The sequence below is a fragment of the Rana temporaria genome, chromosome 1, assembly GCF_905171775.1.
Source record: "Rana temporaria chromosome 1, aRanTem1.1, whole genome shotgun sequence".
NCBI classification, from domain to species: domain Eukaryota; kingdom Metazoa; phylum Chordata; class Amphibia; order Anura; family Ranidae; genus Rana; species Rana temporaria.
Window position 1 is genome coordinate 451,158,047 of NC_053489.1, and position 24,130 is coordinate 451,182,176.

The window sequence follows — 24,130 nt, forward strand, 5'->3', positions numbered from 1 at the left end:
GCGATTTCACGAACGTACGCCCGGCCGACGCAGTACAGATACGCCATTTACGTTAGGCTTTTCCCGGAGTAAAGTTACCCCTGCTATATGGTGGCGTAAGTGCGGCGTACCAATGTTAAGTATGGCCGTCGTTCCCGTGACGAAATTTGAAATTTTTACATTGTTTGCGTAAGTCGTCGGTGAATGGGGCTGGACGTCATTTATGTACACGTCGAAACCAATGCGTCCTTGTGGCGTACTTTGACGCAAAGGACACTGGGATATTCCACGGACGGCGCATGCGCCGTAAGTGAAAAACGTCAATCACGTTGGGTCATGGATAATTTACATAACACACGCCCACCTCTTCACAATTTTAATTTAGGCAGGCTTACGCCGGCCGATTTACGCTACGCTGCCGCAACTTACGGAGCAAGTGCTTTGAGAATACTGCACTTGCCCATCCAAGTTGCGGAGGCGTAACGTAAATCGGATACGTTACGCCCGCACAAAGTTACGTGCTCCTACGAGAATCTGGCCCCCAGTCCATATAATAATCTGCATAAGCAGAAGTCGCCTTCATTGAAATTGTCTTCGGCAATTAGTTATGTGCCATTAAAAACGTAATTTTTTACAACCGGAAAAACAATCGTGTGTAGGCTTTAACGTCGGGGGGGGGGGGAAGAAAGGGCATGCTCAGAAGTTATGAGACGGGAGTACTCGTTCTGGTAAAACTAGCGTTCGTAATGGAGATGGCACATTCGTCACGCTGAAACAGACTGAAAAGCACGAAGACTGAAAAGCGCAAATCGTCTCTCACCAAATTTTTACTAACGCAAAATCCTTTTTTTATTTCCTCTTGTTCAGAAGAAAATAAGAGGGACAGAGGAAGTAACTGCACAGCGCAAGAGTGTCATAGAATCTAATGTTGACTGCATGCTATACACATCTGCATACTTTAGGTGATGCAGTTGTTTAATTAGAATACATTTGTGCTGATTTTAAAGTAGAACTATATGCTTAGCTTTTTTTCATTTTGGATAGAGTAAGGGAGGATTATGACACCTGTCAGTTTATTTTTTTGCCATCTGTCTCCCATTGGGGAGATTTGCCTTCACTTCCTGTGCCATAGCAAAACCAGGAAGCGAGAGGAAATCCCTGCAAATTAAAGGAATTCCATGGGAACCCCCAGATCACCAGAACTAGTGTCTCCATTGAAAGATTTCACCTCTATTATTTTTCTGGGGACAATCCAAAAATCTGTGTTTTTTTTTTTCTTTTACTTTCAATGATAATGGTAAACAGAAGAACAAAGAGAGGGGGGGGGGTCTCCCTAATGGGGACACAGACAGCAATAAAAACCTAATAGGTGATCTAATCCCTCTCCACGCTATCCAAAAAAAATTAAATACATTTTTGCCTTTTTTATTTTTTTTTATTTTTTAGTTATCCTTTAATTCTTATTTTTGTCAAATTTTTACAGGATATAGAAAAGGAACTAGAAGTGCAGATTGGAATGAAACAAGAGATGGAGATGGCCATGAAGATGCTGGATAAAGATGTTTGTGAGAAGCAAGATGCACTAGCAGCTCTCAGACAACAACTTGACGACCTCAGGGCCTTAAAGCATGAACTCTCCTTCAAACTGCAGGTCAGGAACTAACATTCAACAAATTACCAGTATGAAGTGAATTCAAAGACCTACTAGTTATTGTTAACCACTTAAGCCCCGGACCAATATGCTGGCTAAAGACCCAAGGTGTTTTTACAGTTCGGGACTGCGTCGCTTTAACAGACAATTGCGCGGTCATGCGACGTGGCTCCCAAACAAAATTGGCGTCCTTTTTTCCCCACAAATAGAGCTTTCTTTTGGTGGTATTTGATCTCCTCGGCGCTTTTTATTTTTTGCGCTATAAACAAAAATAGAGCGACAAATTTGAAAAAAATTCAATATTTTTTACTTTTTGCTATAATAAATATCCCCCAAAAACATATATAATTTTTTTTTTTCCCCCTCAGTTTAGGCCGATACGTATTCTTCTACCTATTTTTGGTAAAAAAAATCGCAATAATCGTTTATCGGTTGGTTTGCGCAAAATTTATAGCGTTTACAAAATAGGGGATATTTTTATTGCATTTTTATTAATTATTTTTTTTTTACTACTAATGGCCGCGATCAGCAATTTTTTTTCGTGACTGCGACATTATGGCGGACACTTCGGACAATTTTGACACATTTTTGGGACCATTGTCATTTTCACAGCAAAAAATGCATTTAAATTGCATTCTTTATTGTGAAAATGACAGTTGCAGTTTGGGAGTTAACCACAGGGGGCGCTGTAGGAGTTAGGCTTCACTTTGTGAGTGTTTACAACTGTAGGGGGGTGTGGCTGTAGGTGTGACGTCATCGATCGTGTCTCCCCTATAAAGGGGATGACGCGATCGATACGCCGCCACAGTGAAGCACGGGGAAGCCGTGTTTACACACGGCTCTCCCCGTTCTTCAGCTCCGGGGACCCGGAGCTTCGGACCGGGTCGCGGGCGCGCGCCGCGGGCGCGCGCCCGCGACCCACGGCTGGGTACAAGTACAGGACGTATATATAGGTGCTTGTGCCCAGCCGTGCCATTCTGCCGACGTATATGTGCAGGAGGCGGTCCTTAAGTGGTTAACCTTCCTCCCCTAACCCCAATTTCTTTATCGTACATCACGGGACACAGAGCCGCATAGCCATTACATGTGGGTTATAGAGTCTACCTTCAGGTGATGGACACTGGTGTAATCAATTAAACAGGAAGTTCCCTCCCTATATAACCCCTCCCCTACTGGGAGTACCTCAGTTTTTTCATCAGTGTCTAAGGTGTTGGTCACGAGTTAACATGTGCTCTTAGGAGCTCCACTGGAGGGATCCATGCTGGATGTAAAAAGCCTCCATAAATCCGGATCCGTCCAAGGTGCTTCATAGCCAAAGTGGACGGTACCCGGGCCTCGGTACGAAGAACGAGGTTTAGCCTATAATGCCTCTCTGCGGAGGGCTGGATCCTGGGTTCCAGAACTTTGTGCCTTCTAAGGACCAAATGTTTTTTCTGCTGCCAGGGTGCTATATAGGTCCAGGGGTGTGGTGTTCCTGCCATGGACCCCGGTCCCTGAAGGTCTAGGACTATACCCACGGTGAAGGGGGAAGATTGGGCCTCTTGCTTGGCAATACCCTGCAGCGTGGAAAGGTAAGAGAGGGACCTACGGGACTTGGTTCGACAGTAGGTCTTCTGTAGGGGACTATGGGTCTCGCCTATATTATGTTTCTATGCATGGGCAATGTAAACCACAATGTCTTCTGAGACGGGATGGCTCAGGGCACCCATATACCTCCCCTAGCCGGCATGTAGCCTGGGCCACTATGTCTGTTCAGACAGGATGGCTGTAGTACCCATATATCTCCCCTTGAAGGGGCTGGTACATAAAAAAAAAAAAAAAATGCCCTTAATCCTATGCAAAGGATTGTCTTCCATGAGTAGCTGCAAGTCTTATCTGTTTTTCCACTACTATGGGCAGTAAAAGACATGCCTGATGTTTTCGCTTACCATGCTTTCCAAAGACGGAAGCTTAAGTGTTAGCTGGTCTATTGTGCGTCCCACTTCCTCAGCTTCAGGCTCTACCATGTCGCACGTGCTCACTGGCTCAGTGCAGTCGCAGAGAGGGCTCTTCAAAAAGGCCCAGACGTCAGAGCTCTGTAAAGCTAGGGGGACACAAACGTAAGCACCTTGTGTGAGTTGGATACAGATTCATCTAAGACGCCTACTCCGCATTTAGCTGTGCAGATTAGCAGGCATTGTTGCTGCCAGACTTCAGCTGTTGATGCACCTGGGTTAAGCTCCTCTGCTTTTAGCTTAGGATTTTTGTCTCCCCATTGAATAAGGTCAGGGGTAGGAATATAAAAAGGAATCGCCACCTGAACCTGGTGGCCCCTTATTCTCCCCTGTAGAGACTTAAACAGCTCACAGATTGAGCCATCAGACCTGTCAGGCAATCAATGCAGCCTCCCCCAACATTGCAGCTACTCTGCATGTGTTTTGTTTTTTGCATCACTTTTGTTGTTCTACAAGAGGTTAACTGCTATGTTCGCAGCATCCTCACAAAAAGCAAAAAAAAAAAAAAAAAAAAGCAGGGTGTGTCCCTTTTCCTGCTTTAATCCTTAAACAAAGGGATTAGAAGAGCTGGGGATGAAGGTTCACTGTCAGAGGACAGGAGACAGGAGCTGCAGCCTAACGAGGAGAAGCTATCAATAGCTCTACAGGTTCTGATTGCACCTGCAGTCTTTTCAGAGATTCATGCTGCATATAATTTCCCTCTGCCTACTCGGCCAAAGCCTCTATCTTCTCCTTAGAGTGTAAAGAGAGGTTTTCCTATAGGTGGCTAGTAAGACCTCCATATGGTCCTCAGCCTGGTGTCGGCTTCAGGCTAACCAAATGCACATCTGAGGGATGCACAGTTGCTGGTACACATTGCTAACATCTCTTAATTGAGGAAACGCACATCTACAGAGGATAACTTCCTCTTTAACAGACCGCATGTTGCATAAGATACATGCGTTTGGAATGCATGTGGGATAAAAACAAGTAACAGAGCATGTTTTATTGTGGATCGCATAAGGATACATGTTTCTGTCTGTATGGTGTTGCATGTTTGTTAGAGTTGCATAGAAATGCTTGAGTGCATAAAGATGCTAGTTACCTGATCACTCAGGTCCTGGATTACCCAAGGATATTTGGTTACACAGAGAGACTTGTTTCCACAGAAAGGCCTAAAATCGCATAAAGACGTTTGTATGCATAAAAATGCTGGATCACACATTCACCCAAATCCTTGATTACCCAAGGATGTTTGGTCACACAGAAGAGGTTTGTTTCCACAGAAATGCCTAAAATCGCATAAAGTTGCTTGGATGCAAAAAAGATGCTGGATCACACATGGTTACCTGATCATCCACGTCCTGGATTACCCAAGGATATTTGGTCACACAGAGAGGCTTGTTTCCACAGAAGTGCCTAAGTTTGCATAAAGATGCTTGTATGCCTAAAAATGCTGGAATCACACATGATTACCTGATCACCCAAGTCCTTGATTCCCCAAGGATATTTGGTCACACAAAGAGGCTTGTTTCCACAGAAATGCCTAGAATCGCATAAAGAGGCTTGAAGGCATAAAAATGCTGGAATCGCACATGATTACCTGATCACCCAAGCCCTTGATTCCCAAAGGATATTTGGTCACACAGAGGCTTGTTTCCACAGAAATGCCTAGAATCGCATAAAGAGGCTTGAAGGCATAAAAATGCTGAATCACACATGATTACCCGATCACCCAAGTCCTTGATTACTCAAGGATATTTTTGGTCGCACAGAGAGGCTTGTTTCTACAAGAATGCCTAAAGATCGCTTAAAGATGCTTGAATGCAAAAAGAAGCTGGATCAACCATGGTTGTCGGATCAACAGCATCCTGGATTACCCAAGGATACTTGATCACATAGAGAGGCTTGTTTCACAGAAATGCCTAAAGTCGCATTAAGATGCTTGAGTGCATAAGGATGCTGGATCGCACAGGGGTGCTTGGTCACACAAAAGTCCTTGGTCACACAAGGGTTCTTGTCCGCACAGTAGTGCTTAAAATGCATAAGATGTTGATCGCATGGAAGATGCTGAATTGCATAAGGATGCATGATTACTTTAAAGTTGCACATGGCGGCCTAATTAAGCAATACAGGATTCCTTGTGTTTGCATAGAAATACGTGTCTGCATGGGTTCATGTTGCACATTGTTGCATAACACGTTTATAGCACATGCTTGCTTGCAAGATGCTTGTTCCAGAGCACACATGCTATATGCATGTTTTGCTTAAAACATATTTATATGAATTCATGCTTCCAGGAACGCACGCTGCCATGTACACACACTTCCATTGAGGCATATGGCTTTAACACTTGCCACATACACATATGGGGAGCCAGTTGCATATGTGTTTATTTACTTGGGTCTGCAGAGGTTGTCTGCGTTTCGCAGGGGAACAGCACTATCTCCAGTTGGTGGTCTTGCCCTTTTGGGTTAGCCTCCGTGCCTGGGTTGTCAGGGTGCTAGGGCCCGCCTCTAGCAGGTCTGTAGGCCCAGGGTATAGCAGTAATGGCATACCGAAGCAAACTCCTGCTGATGGGTCAGTCAGTAGCATGGCTGGACCTAAGGGTGTCCAGCATGGTCAAGTATCTGGAACTCAAGTATCTGGGTTGGGATTCCAGTCTAAAGATACATTCTTTCATTTGACAAGAAGCTGGGTATGTTTGGCACAGTCCAAAAAGGAGATTTTTTTTTTGGCCTCAGACAAGAGCATCGCTATAAGAAAACTGGTCTATGTGGTCATGGCAAGGAACAGTTCCTTACTTTTGGCCTTTTGATTAAGGCACTAGGGAAGATGCTGGCTTCATTCAAGACAATTCCCTATACTAACTTTTATTCAGGGCTGTTATAAACAGTATTTTGTCGGCCTAGAAAGAGTGGATCTTGACCTAGCTTTTTCCAAAGAACCCAGTCCCAGAGATATGCTGGAATTCCTCTTGGTGATTCTTAACTAAAAGGGTTTGCCAGGTCAGGAAGAGACCATGGCCCAGGGGAAGTAGTCAAGTTCCAAGGGAGCCTTATCTGTCAGCTAGAGCTACCAATGGAGCATCTGGCTCAGGGGCCTGAACGTTCAGGTGGCAGGTTGGTTCTGTCAGAGTACAATCAGACTATGCCATACTAGTGATTTACTTAATTTACCAAGGAGGAGCTTGTGCCTTGCCTATTGACATTCGTCATTTCATGAAATGCAGATTCGCTGGAGCCGTCAACAAGTGTCTCTGGGAGAATGACCTCTACACCCTGACTGTTTTCCTGACCAAATGTCACAGAAATAGTACCCTGTACATAAGATGTATTGGCGTCCAGGCTCAACAAGAAATTGAACAGCTTGGGGGTCAAGGATAAAGGGTCCACCCGCATGCGGGGCAGATGTGTTTGTAATCCAGGGGGACCAGTTGTCACTGGTTGTGTCTCTCGCCCCAGTGCCGCGACTTTTGTTTCTTCTATGCAACATTAGAGGAGAACGGAAGCTGGCCTGATTACTCCGGCATAACCCTGACGACCTCTCGGTGCAGGAACAGTAAGGGTGGTAGTAGAGGACCCACGGTCCCTTACATCTTGTCCAGGCCTACTTTGCAGGGGGTATTACATCCTGCCTTGCAACAGGTGAATTAATGGTCTGGCTATTATAGCCCACATTCTCGAGGATCGGGGCTTTCAGAATCAGCGGCAATTCCCTTGATTCATACAAGAGAGCTGGCCTCCAGGACCAGATATCCTACAGTCTTGAAGGCCCATGTTCCTGGTGTGAAACCAGATGGTGGCATCCGTGGAAGTTTGTCAAAGGTAAAATTCCTGCCTTCCTACATTTGGAAAGGAGACGGAGCTAGCCTTAAGTTATATCAAGGATCCGTTCTCGGCCTTGCTTCCAAAGGTCGCTTACTTCACACTCTTTGGTCCGGGCTGTTATACAAGGGGTGACGTGCATAAGTCCACCAGTTGGGTCGCCCTTGTGCTCGGAGGATTGGCTCTAGTTTTGTCGGCTTACAGGGTCAGCTCCTTGGGCCGATGCACCATATTTCCCTTCATCCTTTAACAAGGGCATTGGTGTTCTTGGTTGTGGTAGCCTCCAAGAGAGTTTCAGTATTGGCAACTTTCTTGGTATAGAGCCATACTCAATTATTCTTACAAGTAGAGTGATATTCATCCTCACCCAACCTTATTTACTAGAAGGATCTAGTATTCATTTGAATCTAGATATTCTTACCTTCCCTTTTTTCAAAACCTTGTTTCACGGAAGGAAAAGTTATTGCTTTTCTCTCAATTGAGATGAGAGCAGGTAAATACCTATCTGAGGGTTTCAGATATAGAAAGCTGACGTTTTTATTGGGCTGCCAGAAGACCCTAGATGGGCAGGCAGTGTTCAGGTCAGCTATTAAAATGGTTACACTCTCTCTCTCTCGTTGGAGTAAGAAGGGTCTAGGCCTATCCGAAGCGGCTGCTCGGATACGGAAAACTGATGTTGTTGCGCTACCAGGAGGCCCCAGGAAAGGGCAGGCAGCGTCTAAAATCAACTGTTTTTAAGGTTGATTCATCAGGTTATTATTCAGGCTTGTGGTTTAGTGTAGGATTCCCCCTGTTTTTTTGTGGGGGTGCTCCCTACCAGGATGGTAAGCGCTTTATGGGCAATGCATTTCCAAGCCTTTATGACGCAGATTTTCAAGGCCGCAACTTGGTCATCTGTGCTTACGTTCACTAATTCCTATCGGGTGAACATAAGACGGCAAGAGGATGCAGCTTTTTGGCGCAGTATGCTGCAGGCAGCATTATAGGTCCTCAAGTCTGATGGCGGTCTGCGTTGTTGGTGTCTCCCTCCCCTCAGTAAGCATTGCTTTGGGACATCCCACATGTAATGGCTATGCGGCTCTGTGTCCCGTGATGTACGATAAAGAAAATAGGATTTTTATAACAGCTTACCTGTAAAATCCTTTTCTTGGAGTACATCACGGGACACAGAGCTCCCACCCCTCTTGTTTGGGGATATTGGGACACTTATTGCTTTGCTACAAAAACTGAGGTACTCCCAGTAGGGGAGGGGTTATATAGGGAGGGAACTTCCTGTTTAATTGATTACACCAGTGTCCATCACCTGAAGGTAGACTCTATAACCCACATGTAATGGCTATGCGGCTCTGTGTCCCGTGATGTACTCCAAGAAAAGGATTTTACAGGTAAGCTGTTATAAAAATCCTATTTTTGCTGTTTGTTATTTTCCACACCACAGTCCTATAGATAACCAAAAAGGTTGATTGGCATATATGAGCCACACCATTCCATCCCAGCTGCTTATCACTGATTTTTGCCGAGTTCTTCTTTTGCAGACATATCTGACTAACGGTGGGTGACCACGGATCAAAATTGAATGGGGACAAGACGAATTTTGATTTGGGTGTAGCCCTCTCCCTGTTCGACAGAAGTCGACACCTGTCAAACAGGACCAGTGGAAAACCTTAATTCGATCATGGCTCCAGCGATGATCAGTGATTCTTACAGCGAAGGAGTCCACTCTAATAAGCCCCATACACACCTTTTGCCTTTAGAACTGCCCTAATTATTTGTAGCATAGATTTATCAAGGTGTTCCTCAGAGATTTTGGTCACATTGACATGATAGCCTCACACAGTTGCTGCAGATTTGTCTGCTGCACATTCATAATGCCAATCGCTTGTTTTACCCACATCCCAGGGAGTTCAATAAAGGATTGGGGGCTGGGGTGCTGCTGCACACAGAACATTTGAGTCTTTAGAACCACTTTCAATCCCCTTTCTTTCCTATTCTGATGCTTTAAATTAAACTTCTACCAGTTGTCTACCATGGGATTGACTGATTAGCAATTTGTGTTTAACCATTTAACCCCCGGACCATATTTCTGCCCAAAGACCAGAGCACTTTTTGCGATTCGGGACTGCGCCGCTTTAACTGACAATTGCACGACATGGCTCCCAAACAAAATTGGCGTCCTTTTTTTCCCACAAATAGAGCTTTCTTTTGGTGGTATTTGATCACCTCTGCGGTTTTTATTTTTTGCGCTATAAACAAAAATAGAGCGACAGTTTTGAAAAAAAAAAATATTTTTTACTTTTTGCTGTAATAAATTTCCCCCAAAAATATCTAAAAAAAAAAAAAAAAATTTTTCTCAGTTTAGGCCGATACGTATTCTTCTACATATTTTTCGTCAAAAAAAATCGCAATAAGCGTTTATTGATTGGTTTGCGCAAAAGTTATAGCATTTACAAAATAGGGGGTATTTTTATGGCATTTTTATTAATATATTTTTTTTACTAGTAATGGCGGCGATCAGCGGTACTGCGACATTATGGCGGACACTTTTGACACATTTTTGGGACCATTGGCATTTTTATAGCGATCAGTGCTATAAAAATGCATTGGATTACTATAAAAATGCCACTGGCAGTGAAGGGGTTAACACTAGGGGGCGGGGAAGGGGTTAAGTATGTCCCTGTGTGTTATCTTACTGTGGGGGGGGGGGGTGGCCTCACTAGGGGAAACACTGATCCTCTGTTCATACATTGTACGAACAGAAGATCAGCATTTCCCCCGCTGACAGGACCGAGAGCTGTGTGTTTACACACACAGCTCCCGGTCCCCGCTCTGTAACGAGCAATCGCGGGTGCCCGGCGGCGATCGAGCCCGCCGGGCACGGGAGTCGGGGGCGAGCGCCTCCGGCGGCGCGCACGCGCCCCTAGTGGCCGCTCGAAAAGCGGACGTATAGCTACGGGCTCTCGCCCAGGAGAGCCGACCTGCCGCCGTATAATGACGGTGGCTGGTCGGCTAGTAGTTAATAAGCACTTGAACAGATGTACCTAGTAAAGTTGCCGGTGAGTGTATATGCAGTAGTTCTCTTTCCCATTGTACCTCACAATACTTAAAGTGGATGTAAACCCTCCATACACACAGTGAAGTGAACAGCCTCAGATGATGCACAGGAATGAACCAAATCTCCCTATGTAGGTTTTAAATGTATATCTGCTGTCTTCAAATTCACATTTTATATACTGTTTAGAAAGTTCAGATCATGTTAGTTTTTCTCTTCCTATTTAACACAGAGTGTGATGTTTGGGCATACAGCCAAGATAGCTAAAATTGCTGTTTGGAGGAATAGCACACACCCCCCTCTCATCATAGACCGAGAATCTCAGAGGTGTTTTGTAATAGGACCAGATCCCTGCTAATCTATTAATAGCAACCTCCCCTGACAGAAATTTCAGGCTGCTTTTATCTGATGTGTCCAAGAGTTTGTCAGGAGTTATCTGGCTGATAACAGAGGAACAATTCAGGAGAGAGCTACAGGACTTAGCTCTTTGAAGAGAGATAACAAAATATTGCAGATATACGTGCCCAGCTCAAATTTCATGAATCTGGTATACATCCACTTTAACATTCCAGGAATGTACACGCAATCCAGTTTTTAGGGATTCAATCGTAGGTTTCTGTCCCGACAGTTTCAAACATCTAGTGCTTTTGAACACAGTTCAAGTCATCCAGCCTATTTTATATATGGAGAGTCCGGGTTCAGGGTAATAATGGACTGTATAGTGAGAGACTTCCATAGGTGCTCCATAACGAACAAAATGTTTTTTTTTTTTTTTGAAGAGACTTCCTTTTAATAGTAGCTATGTCACTTCTTTGGCAGAGTTCTGATCTGGCAGTGAAACAGAAGGCCGAGTTAAACAGCCGCTTAGAAGAAAAGACCAATCAGATGGCTGCCACCATTAAACAGCTGGAACACAGGTAAGAACACACACACACCATCATCTATTCAATGACACACAAATATAAAATGCACAGCTGTGTGTGTTCTATTACACTTCACAGGTCTGAGGATCTTATGTTTTCACATTGGGCATGTCATGTATCTAAACCCAAAAACGAAACAACAAAAAAATCTTTAGATGTGGTTACTACATTAGTTTTAGTGAGTACAGAAAATGCCTGTTGATTTTGCCAGAAATGTGCCATTGGCACTGAGAAAAAGCATAAACCGGGTTATCTCTATTTTGTAGACTACTAGTTCCATCATTCATCCAAATAATAAAAATAAGCAACGGCTCCAGCCTGTGTGACAACCACGGTTGTTTCCATAGATGCCACGGAGAAGTGATTGTAGACACAAAGAGAACAGAAATGTGTTACTGATAGGAAAATCCTTAAAGTAATTGTAAAGGGATTTATTTTTCATAATAAACCTGTTCTACTTACCTGCTCTGTGCAATGGATTTACAAAGATGAGCCTCAATCCTCCTCTTTTCTGGCTCCCGTGCCGCGATCTGCGTGTCCATTGAAACACACATTGCGACTCTGGCCAGCACCCTCCTCCCTCCTTATAGGCTGTGATTGATAGCAGCAGGCGCTTATGTGTCTGAGATAGTGAGAAGAGAGGGGAACAATCCTCTCATGTGCAGTGCTGGATTGACATCAGGCTCAGGTAAGTATTAGGAGGGTTAGGGGGGGATCTGCACACAGAAGGTTTTTTTTTTTGATGTCACAATGTAGAGAATAAGATTTCCTATCATCTGTGCCCAGTCTTGCCACACAGAGTTAATCCAGCTCTGAGCAATCCTCTTTTTATAGTTCAGGGAAATAAAACAGACTTCCAGATAAAAACCAAAGTCCTTGCTTGAGTGACAGGTTATTTACATATCTCGTGCACTGCTTGCAGACATACACAGCTTCTGTAAAAAGTGCTCAGTTCACATGCCCCTCCCCTCTTCCCTCCAGCTCTATGTGTATTCTGATGGCTGTTGCATTTTCTCATGGCACTGAACTGTGACTCACCCCATATTTTGAAAACATTTAATCAAAACACAGGGGAGGGGATGTGAATTGTGCACTTTTTTTCAGAAGCAAGGACTTTGGTTTTTATCTGGACGTCTGTTGTATATCACTGAACAATAAAAGAGGATTGCTCAGAGCTGGATTAACTCTGTGTGGCAAGACTGGGCACAGATGATAGGAAATCTTATTCTCTACATTGTGACATAAAAAATAAAACTTTAGAGCCACTTAAAGAAGAAAACAAGTGCAGCTTCCACATCAAAGTACTGGTTACCTTAAAAAAAATGTACATTTGTTTTTGTTCTTTTGTTTGGATACACTTTAAAGTCTGTCTTTAGCGCTCTAAAAATTAAAATAAAATAAAAATTCAAATAGTTTCGGTAAAGGATTAGAACTCCAGTCAGGTTTTATCTCCATTGAAGGCTGTGTTGTAGTGATTACTTCACTTTCTTGTCCGGTGAAAAGGCTGTCCCTGGGACAGGAAGTGAGAGGAAATCTCTATAACAGCAATAAAGACACAAGTCTTTTTTATTTTTTTACAATATATAGGGCAGTGGTTCTCAACCTACCTTAGTCCTCAAGTACCCCCAACAGGCCATGTTTTCAGATTTTCCTTTATTTTGCGCAGCTGCTTTAAATCAATATCAATGACCTGGTATTTGATGGGAGCTATTTTATCTAAGGAAAGTTCCCAAAACATGGCCCATTGGGGTACTTGAGGACTGAGGTTGAGAACCACTGATGTAGGGCAGTGGTCATCACCCATGTCCTCAGGGCCCACTAACGGGCCAGGTTTTTTGCAAGATAACTGAAGTACATGACAGGTGATATCATTTGCTGCTCAGTGATTGCAGTATTCTAGTCTGCATCTCCCCAAGGTAATACATCAAACCTGGCCTGTTAGTGGGCCCTGAGGACAGGGTTGATGACCACTGATGTAGGGTAATACTAGAACCTTTCAGATTTTTATTGTTATCCGTTAACCTGTTCCAAATTTTACTTTACATTCCTGTCTTGTAAAAGTTTGTCCCCAGACCAGAAAGTGAGGCCAAATTTGCAACCCCAAATGGGTTATTTTCTTTCCCCATTCTATTTAAAACCCCCAAAAAATTGGGGTGTAGTTACACTTTGTTTCCGATGTATAACTTTTAACCACACCTTACTAAATAAAATAAACGCCAATATACAGTAATCTAAAGGTGGCCATAGATGGGTCAAAATTGGGTCAGTTTAACAGGGACCAGCTGAATTTCAATCCATCTATGGCCATTCCTGCTCCTGAGAAGTCATTCTGATGATCGACTTCTCACGCATGAGTGTTGGAAAAAAAAAATCTTCGATCAGTGCTGCAGCCAGCATAGGAGTCCCCTCTGTCAGAATACAGTAGCACAGTAGGAGGATTCCCCCAGTCACCTTGCTTGTGTGGATGGGGGAATCTATTCATCAATTTATACTTTTACTTTTTTTTCTTTTATGTCCCATTTGGGGGAATTTCTTTCACGTTCTGTGAAGTGGTGAATAGAGATCTTCTTATGGTGAGGGAAATACCTACTTGGTTGACACTGGAATAAGTGTCCCCATTCGACGATTTAGACTCTTTCTTTGTTCTGATGACCACTTCATTTATCCTAACTTTTAGTCTCAGTGAAGTTGGTCACAAGGAAAAATAGAGGGTTACTATCCCCAGTGGGGTCACAAATGGCAGTAAAATCTTGACATAGTTTCTACTCCTTCCACTTAGTGTAAGCCTGGGTTCACACTAGATGCGGTGCGAATTTGCTGTAGATCCGACACCGCATCTAAATCGCAGCCCGCCCATGCAAACTAATTGCCAAATGTGTATGTTAAGTTAACGACACCCTGCAATCGATTTGCAAAACGCAACGCAATTTGCAGAATCGGATCACATGGGTGTGAACACCCATGCGATCAGATTCTGGTGCGGACAAAAAAAGGGTCCTGCACCACTAAGGCCCCGTACACACGACCAAACATGTATGCTGAAACTGGTCCGCGGACCAGTTTCAGCATACATGTTCGGTCGTGTGTAGGCGCGAGCGGGCCGAATTCCAGCAAACATTTGCCCGCCGGGCCTTTTCCCAGCAGACAAATATTCCTGGACGTGTTTTAAAACCGTCCGCTGGAATCCTGCCCGCTCGGACATGTACGGTCGTCAGTACAGACCTACCGTACATGTCCGAGCGCCCGCCGTCCCTCGCATGCGTCGAATGACTTCGCCGCATGCGTGGAAGCCTTTAAATGGCAGGCCCGCCCACGTCGCTGCGTCATCGCAGCGACGACGCGGACACGCCCCGCGTATTGTTTACGTGCGGACTTCTGTACGATGGTTAGTACAGCCATCGTACAGAAGCCCTCTGGCAGACATGTACAGGGAAAACGGTCCGACGAACCGGTTTTATCGTACATGTTTGCTCGTTAGTACCCGGCCTAAGGGGGGCACAGGAACATGCAGGATCCACCAGGTTTTTTACAGCTTAGAGAGGGACAAGTTAGACAGCACAAGCACTGTGCTCTTTTATCCTTCTATAAGGAAACAGGATCTCTCTTTTTGGGTTACAACCAGTTTAAGTTGAGTGCATGATATTTTGTGACCTGTTTAAAGCGTTCTGCTGAATTCTGACAGAAATAATCAGTAAATTAGTTTAGAACAGTAACCCGCAGCAATCGAATTCACCCTCACTCCTCAGAAAATAACATATTTGCTTGTCTGTTATGGGTTTCATCTCTTCACACGTCATCATTGTTTTTCAACTGTAAAACTGAAGTACTGATTAAAGCGGAGGTTCACCCATACCTTACACATTTTCCCCTTCGCTTTATGCTCATTTTGTCCAGGGGAATCGGCTATTTGTTTTAAAATATGATCCGTACTTACCCGTTTACGAGATGCATCTTCTCCGCCACTTCCGGGAATGGGCGTTCCTTCTTGATTGACAGTCTTCCGAGAGGCTTCCGACGGTCGCATCCAGCGCGTCACGATTTTCCGAAAGAAGCCAAACGTCGGTGCGCATGCGCAGTATAGAGCCGCACCGACGTTCGGCTTCTTTCGGCTACGAGTGACGCGATGGATGTGACCGTCGGAAGCCTCTCGGAAGACTGTCAATCAAGAAGGAACGCCCGCTCCCGAAGACCCATACCCAGAAGCGACGGATGCATCTCGAAAACGGGTAAGTACGGATCATATTTTAAAACAAATAGCCAATTCCCCTAGACAAAACGAGCAGGAAGCTAAGCGGAAAAAAAAAAAAAAAGGAATTGGTTGAACTCCCGCTTTAAGGTGTCCGTTTATGAAGCAATGAACGGTGGTGATCCCAAGGATCACCACTGATCACAGCCCATAAACTGTTTATGAAACAGAGATAATCGGGGGGAGAAGTGTTTGAACTTGTTCTCCTGCCGATTATCTCCACACACAGAGAATCCTCATAGACTGACACCGTAATAATAACGGCCAGTTTATGAAGCTGCGATCTGAGCTCTTCACTGGTGATCTGTGTCAGAATTCACCCTCCCCGATTCACCATCTTGGAGGTGGTGAATCGGGGAGTGAATAGGAAATCCCGGGGGATCTGATGAGGAAGATTTTTAACTTCTTTCAGGGGCAGTTCTCCAGTGTTAGAAGCATTGGTAGATCACTTCACTCCTCCAAGGGTGAAGCGATCTTCTCTGCTTCATAAACTGGCACCCAGAGGAGAAAAATCTCCTCCGTGAATGCCGGAGAACGAAGCAGTGAATAGATTTCACTGCTTCATAAAAGGACACCCAAGTCGCATATTGTATAAGTTTGCTGTATGCATTTTTTTATTGCTGTATTAAGTTGTATCAAATGTTCAACTGATTGTTTTTTTTTCTTCTTGATGTTCTTTGTCTTTTTTATTAATCATTTGCCCTTGCCTGTCATCTGACTTTTTATTTTTGTTCATTTTAAACCTTGCTTACCTTTTTTAAAACTGACAAAATAGTGAAAAGGATTTGGTGAAGCAGGCAAAAGCCTTAAGTAGCGCAGCGAGTAAAATACTACACAAGCAGCAATAGGTGTCCATTAAGCAGCCGCTGACCAACACTAACAGAGCAACTTGGTAGCAGGAGGAAGGGAGGAAACCTGCTCAGTTACTAGCTACTACATAGATGTTAAATGTTGCCTACCGTTTATTTGGAAACTGCTGCATTTTGAAGCCATGGCTCCTCTGTTCTGTTCTCCTTTTTTTCTCCCACCCTCTCACTATAGATGGAATCTTTGTTAGAACCCTGAAATATTTGCCAAATAAACTTTTTAAAACCATTTCTTTGTCAAAAGTTTTGTATGTTTCGCTAACTTAAATCAAGGGATGGAGAAATAGATTAAAGAGGACACGTCAACATGGATTTGTAAGAAGCTGAAACGTGTAGGGAACCTCTTAAACCTGCTATTTTAAAATAAATTCTTGCCTGCCGTTGCTGGTCTTCTTCAGAAAATGCTGGTCATTTGGCTGGTATTCTAAACCCCCTCCCCCGGCTTCATTTCTTCTCAAGTCACCGATCTGGAACAAGTGTGTAGATTGGGAAAGTTGGAGAAAAAAACATAACTTCTCAGCATACTTGTTCCTAATCAGTAATGCAGGAAATTATGAAGTTGTTAAATCAGAATGACAGGCAGGTTTCCTTTAAGGGTGTAGCCTTGCCCTTCATGGTGTGTCCTGTTATTCACGTTTTTCTTTCCGCATAGAAGATCTAGGGGCAGATCCACATACAATTGCGTGGGCGCAGCGTATGTGAGATACGCTACGCCGCTGTAACTTGCTTTGCTATTCTTTGAATCCTGAAAGAATTTGCGGCATAAGTTACAGCGGCGTAGGGTATCTCTCGCGGCGTAAGGGTGCGGAATTCAAATGCGGCGAGTAGGGGGCGTGTTTCATTTAAATGAAGCGCGTCCCCGCGCCGAACGAACTGCGCATGCCCCGTCCGTCAAAACTCCTAGGGTGCATTGCTCCAAATGACGTCGCAAGGACATCATTGTTTTCGACGTGAACGTAAATGGCATCCAGCCCCATTCACGGACGACTTGCGCAAACGATGTAAAATTTTCAAAATGATACGCGGGAACGACGGCCATACTTAACATTGAGTACGCCACCAGATAGCAGCTTTAACTATACGCCGGAAAAAGCCGAACGGAAACGACGTAAAAGAATGCGACGGCCGCTCGTGCGTTCGTGGATCATCGGAAATAGCTAATTTGCATACTCGACGCGGATTACGAATTGAACGCCACCCAGCGGCCGCCGGAAAATTGCATCTTGGATCCGACGGCGTACTAAGGCGTACGCGTGTCGAATCTAACACAGATGCCGTCGTATCTTGTTTGGTGGAAACAAAGATACGACGCGCAAAATTTGAAGTTTTTCAGCATGTCCAAAAAACGAAGTTTTTCCAACTTCATCATTAAAAACGATGTTGCCCACACACCATCGTTTTTAAAAAATGATGAACAAAGCGCAGTGACGTACAAGACGTACGACGGCACTCTGAAGGGGAAGTTCTATTCGCCTTTGGGCTGCTTTTAGCTGAATCGTTGTTAGTAAAAGACGATTCGCGTTTTTTTGTCTGTTACAGCGTGATGAATGTGCTTACTCCATTATGAATGGTAGTTTTACCTGAACGAGCGCTCCCGTCTCATAATTTGCTTCTGGGCATGCGCGGGTTTAAAACGTTGTTTTAGCCCACACACGATCATTTTTTACAACCCGAAAAATTACATTTTTCAGAAGCCGAAAAACGATGTGAAGCCCACACACGATGATTTTAAATGACGTTTTTAAAAACGTAGTTTTTTTTCATGCCGAAAAACGACCGTGTGTACGCGGCATTACATCCAGGCACTTTAGTTTGGCTAGAGTTAATTACAAGCAAATTATCAAAAAGAGTGCCAACTGCTTTGCCATTAAAAAATACACCGTCACCGACTTAAATAATTGCTAATAAAAGCTTACTTGCGGTGTATTTAGTTTCCGTACATAGTTTTTCATGACTTGTAACGTGCCTTTAAAATCTCAAGAAAAAAATGTGGCTTATCCAGAAGATTATATTCTCTAGCATATTTCCTTCTCCTGCATTATAGCACTCTGTTTTTCTGAAAGGGCCTAAATACTCACTCTGACGGCCCGTTTTTTAAACGATAAAAAAATAGTGTGTTCCCAGTTTTAGGGTGTTAAGAAATCTAACCAACCAATCTAATCCAACCACGCTAAACAACACTGATGAACAAATCTTCCCTGCTGGCTATTGTATTCTGCCAGCTAGCACCTGGGGCTGTCAAAATACCCAAACAATGGCTGCATTTGATTAGAATTTCCAGCCCAGGTCCTTCAACTTTCTGATATAAAGATGTTGGGCAGGAGGGTGCCGACGGGGCCATGCACGGCTCAAATTTTGTTCAGTTCTTAAAGCGGTAGTTCACCCTCCTTTCCATCATTAGACCATTAAATTCGGCATCGTAGCGCGAGCTACGGTATGCCGGTCTTAAATTTTTAATCCCCGTACTCACTGTGGTATCGATGATTGAAGAATCCGACTCCCGCGGGGAATGGGCGTGCCTATGGAGAGGGAGGATGATTGACGGCCGGCTCTGCCACGTCACGCTCCCCGAAGACAGCCGGAGTAGGTCTCGGCTATTCACGACGCCTGCGCACAGGCCATGCGCAGGCGCCGTGAATAGCCAAGCCTATTTCGGCTATTTCCGGAGAAGCGTGACGTGCCAGGGCCGGCCGTCAATCACCTTCTCTCACCATAGGAACGCCCATTCCCCGGATTCTTCAATCATCGATAGCACAGTGAGTACGGGCATAAAAAATGTAAGACCGGCATACCGTAGCTCGCGCTACGATGCCGAATTTAATGGTCTAATAAAAAAAAACTTTTTTTTTTTTTTTTTAACAGGGTGAACCCCCGCTTTAAGGAAATAGCCTAAATTCACTTGAAAATATGAACAAATTAATATGTAATGAGTAATACAATAAACACAAACCAAGTACCTGAACAGAAAACCACAGTGGTAGTTAACACATACCTAATAGGTTATCTTTTGCCTGATTCACCAATTAAGAGCTTGATTTTATTTTCTAGCACTTATTCATTTAATTTATTTCTCCTGTCTCCTATCCATTCTGATTCTTTATTCTTTTTAACAATATTTTGAGTTTTTTCAGTTATTTTAGTTATTAAATTAGCCTTGTCCCTGTCCCCCACCATCCCCCATTGCTTTTATTTTTTTATTACCCATTCATGTGGCTGTAACCCAGACTCCGAGTGTCAGAGCGAGACAGACAGTCTGCCGAGGAAGCCAATCGTCTCTTCAAACAAGAATTTGGCGACAAGATTGAGAGCCTCCAGCTGGAAGTGGATCAGCTCAGGAAGCAGTGGTGAAGAAATGATTGCTTGCTGTAGTTCTAGTCACAAGCAGCGGTGATGCCATCTTGGTGTCTCTGGTGCCAGCCAATTGCCTAACCTCTTGCAGGTGGTGATATCTTTTATTGGAAGTCGTAAACCCTTTTTTTTATAATGCTGCTGTGTACAGTCATTCTGATTTTGTTTTTTAAATACTTCCTTCCAGTAGACAATATGTCCACTGTAAAATACAAAATGACATTGTAATCAGAGGTGTCACAACCTGCAAAGAAAATGCACTAATGAGCGCTAATGGGTATTTGGGTAAAATAAACATATTTTTGCTGTAGTCAAATGTATAAAGTGATGATAGATCTCTTCTATTGTATCTGATTATACTTTCAGGCACAGAATCTTTTATTTGACACTACAAAATTTAGCTTTTGGTTGGATCCTGAGAGGCCCCATGTTGTCGCTCCTCTTTTGGATCCTGAGAGCCCCCCATGTCTATGATGTCACTCCTCTTCTGGATCCTGAGAGCCCCCCCATCTCTATGATGTCACTCCTCTTCTGGATCCTGAGAGCCCCCCATGTCTATGATATCACTCCTCTTCTGGATACTGAGAGCCCCCCCATCTCTATGATGTCACTCCTCTTCTGGATCCTGAGAGCCCCCCATGTCTATGATATCACTCCTCTTCTGGATCCTGAGAGCCCCCCATCTCTATGATGTCACTCCTCTTCCGGATCCTGAGAGCCCCCCCATCTCTATGATGTCACTCCTCTTCTGGATCCTGAGAGCCCCCCCCATCTCTATGATGTCACTTATGTGATTAAGGAGGGAGATAACAGAACGATATATGACCATATACACGTTGTGGTTGTCATCACAGTGCATTCTGGGTAAAAGGTTCTGTGCCTGTTTTAGCTTCTAATAGCTTTGCTTTCTGCTGCACTTCTGGTTAACTGCTTGATTTTGGTTATTCATCGCTAAGATCACTTCTATAAAAAAAATATAAAAAACAATCAAGGGTAGCAATATACCTAGTGGGTTGTCAGTACAATATCCATAGACTGTGTATCATTTGAACCCTACAAGTTGGAGAATGGAAGCTAATATTGTCGTGTTTGCCTTTCCACAAATCAGTCATGTCTCTATACTGATAGGGTGCAATCAGGTGTCCTCTATGGAGACCTACAGCACTAAAATAACACAGACCCACACACTTGATACATTGGAAAATAGATTGGAGGTAAAACTTTATCCCTTGTTCTCTGCTATGCAAAGGACAAGGATACACGCATGCATGTTTGGTACAAGGCTGCTAAAATTCTCTGGTGTTCTTGTGATTTCCTGCAGCATAATTCTCAAAGCGTATAGACTGTATTGAAATTCAGAGGCGAGCCACAATACATGCAGGAGAAATGCATGGTAAAATGTTTGGTAGGGTATCCATGCATGTACCGACATGGAAAAACTACAGAGCAAACACTGGTGCATAGACCACAGTCTCCACTTGCAGCAGGCGCTAATATACTGGATTTGTTTTAACGTTCTGAAAAATCAGCCTCTATTTTCAGGTTTACTTTATGAGTGCTGGAATTATAAAGTGTGTGGCTTAAAAATTAGCTGAAGTGCCGTTGCTGTTTCAAAATTGGCCATCCAGTATGTTTGATTTGTATCTCCTCTTGATTACTTCTCTCGCATCACCCAAACAAATATGATGAACACGTTCAGGATCTGTTATGTAGAAAGAGATTCGTGAAGAATGAGAATTAATAGAGTTGGCCTGTTACTGAGGGATCATTTTGCTAGTGTCTTTAACCACTTAAGCCCCGGACCTTTAGGCAGCTAAATGCCCAGGCCAGGTTTTGCGATTCGGCACTGCGTCGCTTTAACAGACAATTGCGCGGACGTGCGACGTGGCTCCCAAACAAAATTGGCGTCCTTTTTTCCCCACAAATAGAGCTTTCTTTTTGTGGTATTTGATCACCTCTGCGGTATTTATTTTTTGCGCTATAAACAAAAATAGGGCGACAATTTTGAAAAAATTTAATATTTTTTACTTTTTGTTATAATAAATATCGCCCAAAAACATATCTAAAAAAAAATTTTCCCTCAGTTTAGGCCGATACGTATTCTTCGACCTATTTTTAGTAAAAAAAATCGCAATAAGCGTTTTCGATTGGTTTGCGCCAAATTTTTTAGCGTTTACAAAATAGGGGATAGTTTTATTGCATTTTTATTTATTAATTATTATTTTTTTTACTACTAATGGCGGCGATCAGCGATTTTTTTCGTGACTGCGACATTATGGCGGACACTTCGGACAATTTTGACACATTTTTGGGACCATTGTCATTTTCACAGCAAAAAATGCATTTAAATTGCATTGTTTATTGTGAAAATGACAGTTGCAGTTTGGGAGTTAACCACAGGGGGCGCTGTAGGAGTTAGGGTTCACCTAGTGTGTGTTTACAACTGTAGGGGGTGTGGCTGTAGGACTGACGTCATCGATCGAGTCTCCCTTATATAAGGGATCACTCGATCGATACGCCGCCACAGTGAAGCACGGGGAAGCCGTGTTTACACACGGTTCTCCTCGTTCTTCAGCTCCGGGGAGCGATCGCGACGGAGCGGCTATAAAGAAATAGCCGCGCCGTCGTCCTGGATCTCTCCCCGAGGGAACCCGACCGCCGCATGTAGCGGGGGGGGGGTCCCGATCGGACCCCCCACCCGCTAGAAGGCAAGGACGTACATGTACGCCCATTTGCCTGTACGTGCCATTCTGTGGACGTACATATACATGCGGCGGTCGGGAAGTGGTTAAAGGGGAACGACTACTTGAGTGTAGTCATTTGTGTTGCCAGGGGCGGGTAATGTTTGATTGTTATGGACTGTGGGAGATTGGCTTGTGGGGTTTACCTTTTCTCAGAATGAAGATCAGCGTGCTGGCAGTTTCCTTAACCACTTCTCTACTTTGGGTGTTTTTCAGATTTGGCGTTTACAAGACTAAAACATTTTTTTTTGCTAGAAAATTACTTAAAACCCACAAACATTATATATATTTTTTTTTCTAATACCCTAGAGAATAAAATGGCGATCATTGCAATACTTTTTGTCACACCATATTTGCGCAGCGGTCCTACAAGCGCACTTTTTTTGGAAAAAAATCACTTTTTTGAATTAAAAAATAAGACAGCAATAAATTTGGCCCAATTTTTTTATATATTGTGAAAGATAATGTTACGCCGAGTAAAATGGTACCCAACATGCCACACTTACAAATTGCGCCCGCTCGTGGCATGGCGTCAAACTTTTACCCTTAAAAATCTCGATAGGCGACGTTTAAAAAATTCTATAGGTTGCATTTTTTGAGTTACAGAGTAGGTCTAGGGCTATAATTATTGCTCTCGCTCTAACGATCGCGGCGATACCTCACTTGTGTCGTTTGAACACAGTTTTCATATGCGGGCGCTACTCACGTATGCGTTCGCTTCTGCGCACGAGCTCGTCGGGACGGGGCGCTTTAAAAAACATTTTTTTTTTTTTCTTATTTATTTTTATTTATTTTATTATTTTTTACACTGGGAAAAAAAATAAAAAAAAAATGATCACTTTTATTCCTATTACAAGGAATGTAAACATCCCTTGTAATAGAAAAAAGCATGACAGGTCCTCTTAAATATGAGATCTGGGGTCAAAAAGACCTCAGATCTTATATTTAGACTAAAATGAGAAAAAAAAAAAAAAATTGGAAAATGTCATTTTTTCAAATGACAAAAAAAAAAAATGTTTCTTTAAGAGGCTGGGCGGGACTGACGTTTTGACGTCACTTCCGCCCAGCCGAGCTATGGGGACGGGCGAAGGAGATTTTTCCTTCAGTCTCGTCCCCGCTCAGCTCCCGAACGGTCGCGATCTCCTCCGCCGCTACCGACGGCTCCGGTAAGCGGCGGAGGGCGCGGGAGAGCGGCGGGAGGGGGGGGGGCCCTATCCCGCCACCGATAACGGCGATCTCGCGGCGCATCCGCCGCGGAGACCGCCGTTATCGTTACCAGAACCGCTGACAGTAAAGATACATACCTCGGTTGTGGCAGCAGCTGCTGCCGTTACCGAGATATGTATCTTTAAAGTTAGGCCGTATATAGTCGTACAGCGGTCTGGAAGTGGTTAAAATCTGGTGGGTTGCCAGCTTTTTTTACAAGCAAGTCATAAAAAATAAACAAAAACAGTAAATCAAATTCTTGACTAAACAGTAGACTGCTCTCTATACAGTGCGGGGCTGGTCCCCGTCACCCACAAAACA

At 43.8% G+C, this 24,130-nt stretch overlaps 1 protein-coding gene across 5 annotated transcripts in view; it reads left to right on the plus strand.

Moving 5' to 3' along the window:
- RUFY3 (RUN and FYVE domain containing 3) overlaps positions 1-24,130 on the plus strand; it is a 167,020-nt gene that overhangs the window by 118,777 nt on the left and 24,113 nt on the right. For 3 of the 5 annotated variants that reach the window (XM_040327674.1, XM_040327675.1, XM_040327676.1), the window contains exons 11-13: positions 1,463-1,630; positions 11,299-11,396; positions 19,739-19,858. In XM_040327674.1, the coding sequence (XP_040183608.1) occupies positions 1,463-1,630; positions 11,299-11,396; positions 19,739-19,858 (386 nt within the window). Of the gene's footprint in view, positions 1-1,462; positions 1,631-11,298; positions 11,397-16,423; positions 16,744-19,738; positions 19,859-24,130 lie in introns of those variants that run through there. The other 2 variants (XM_040327677.1, XM_040327678.1) reach the window with 1 other exon arrangement.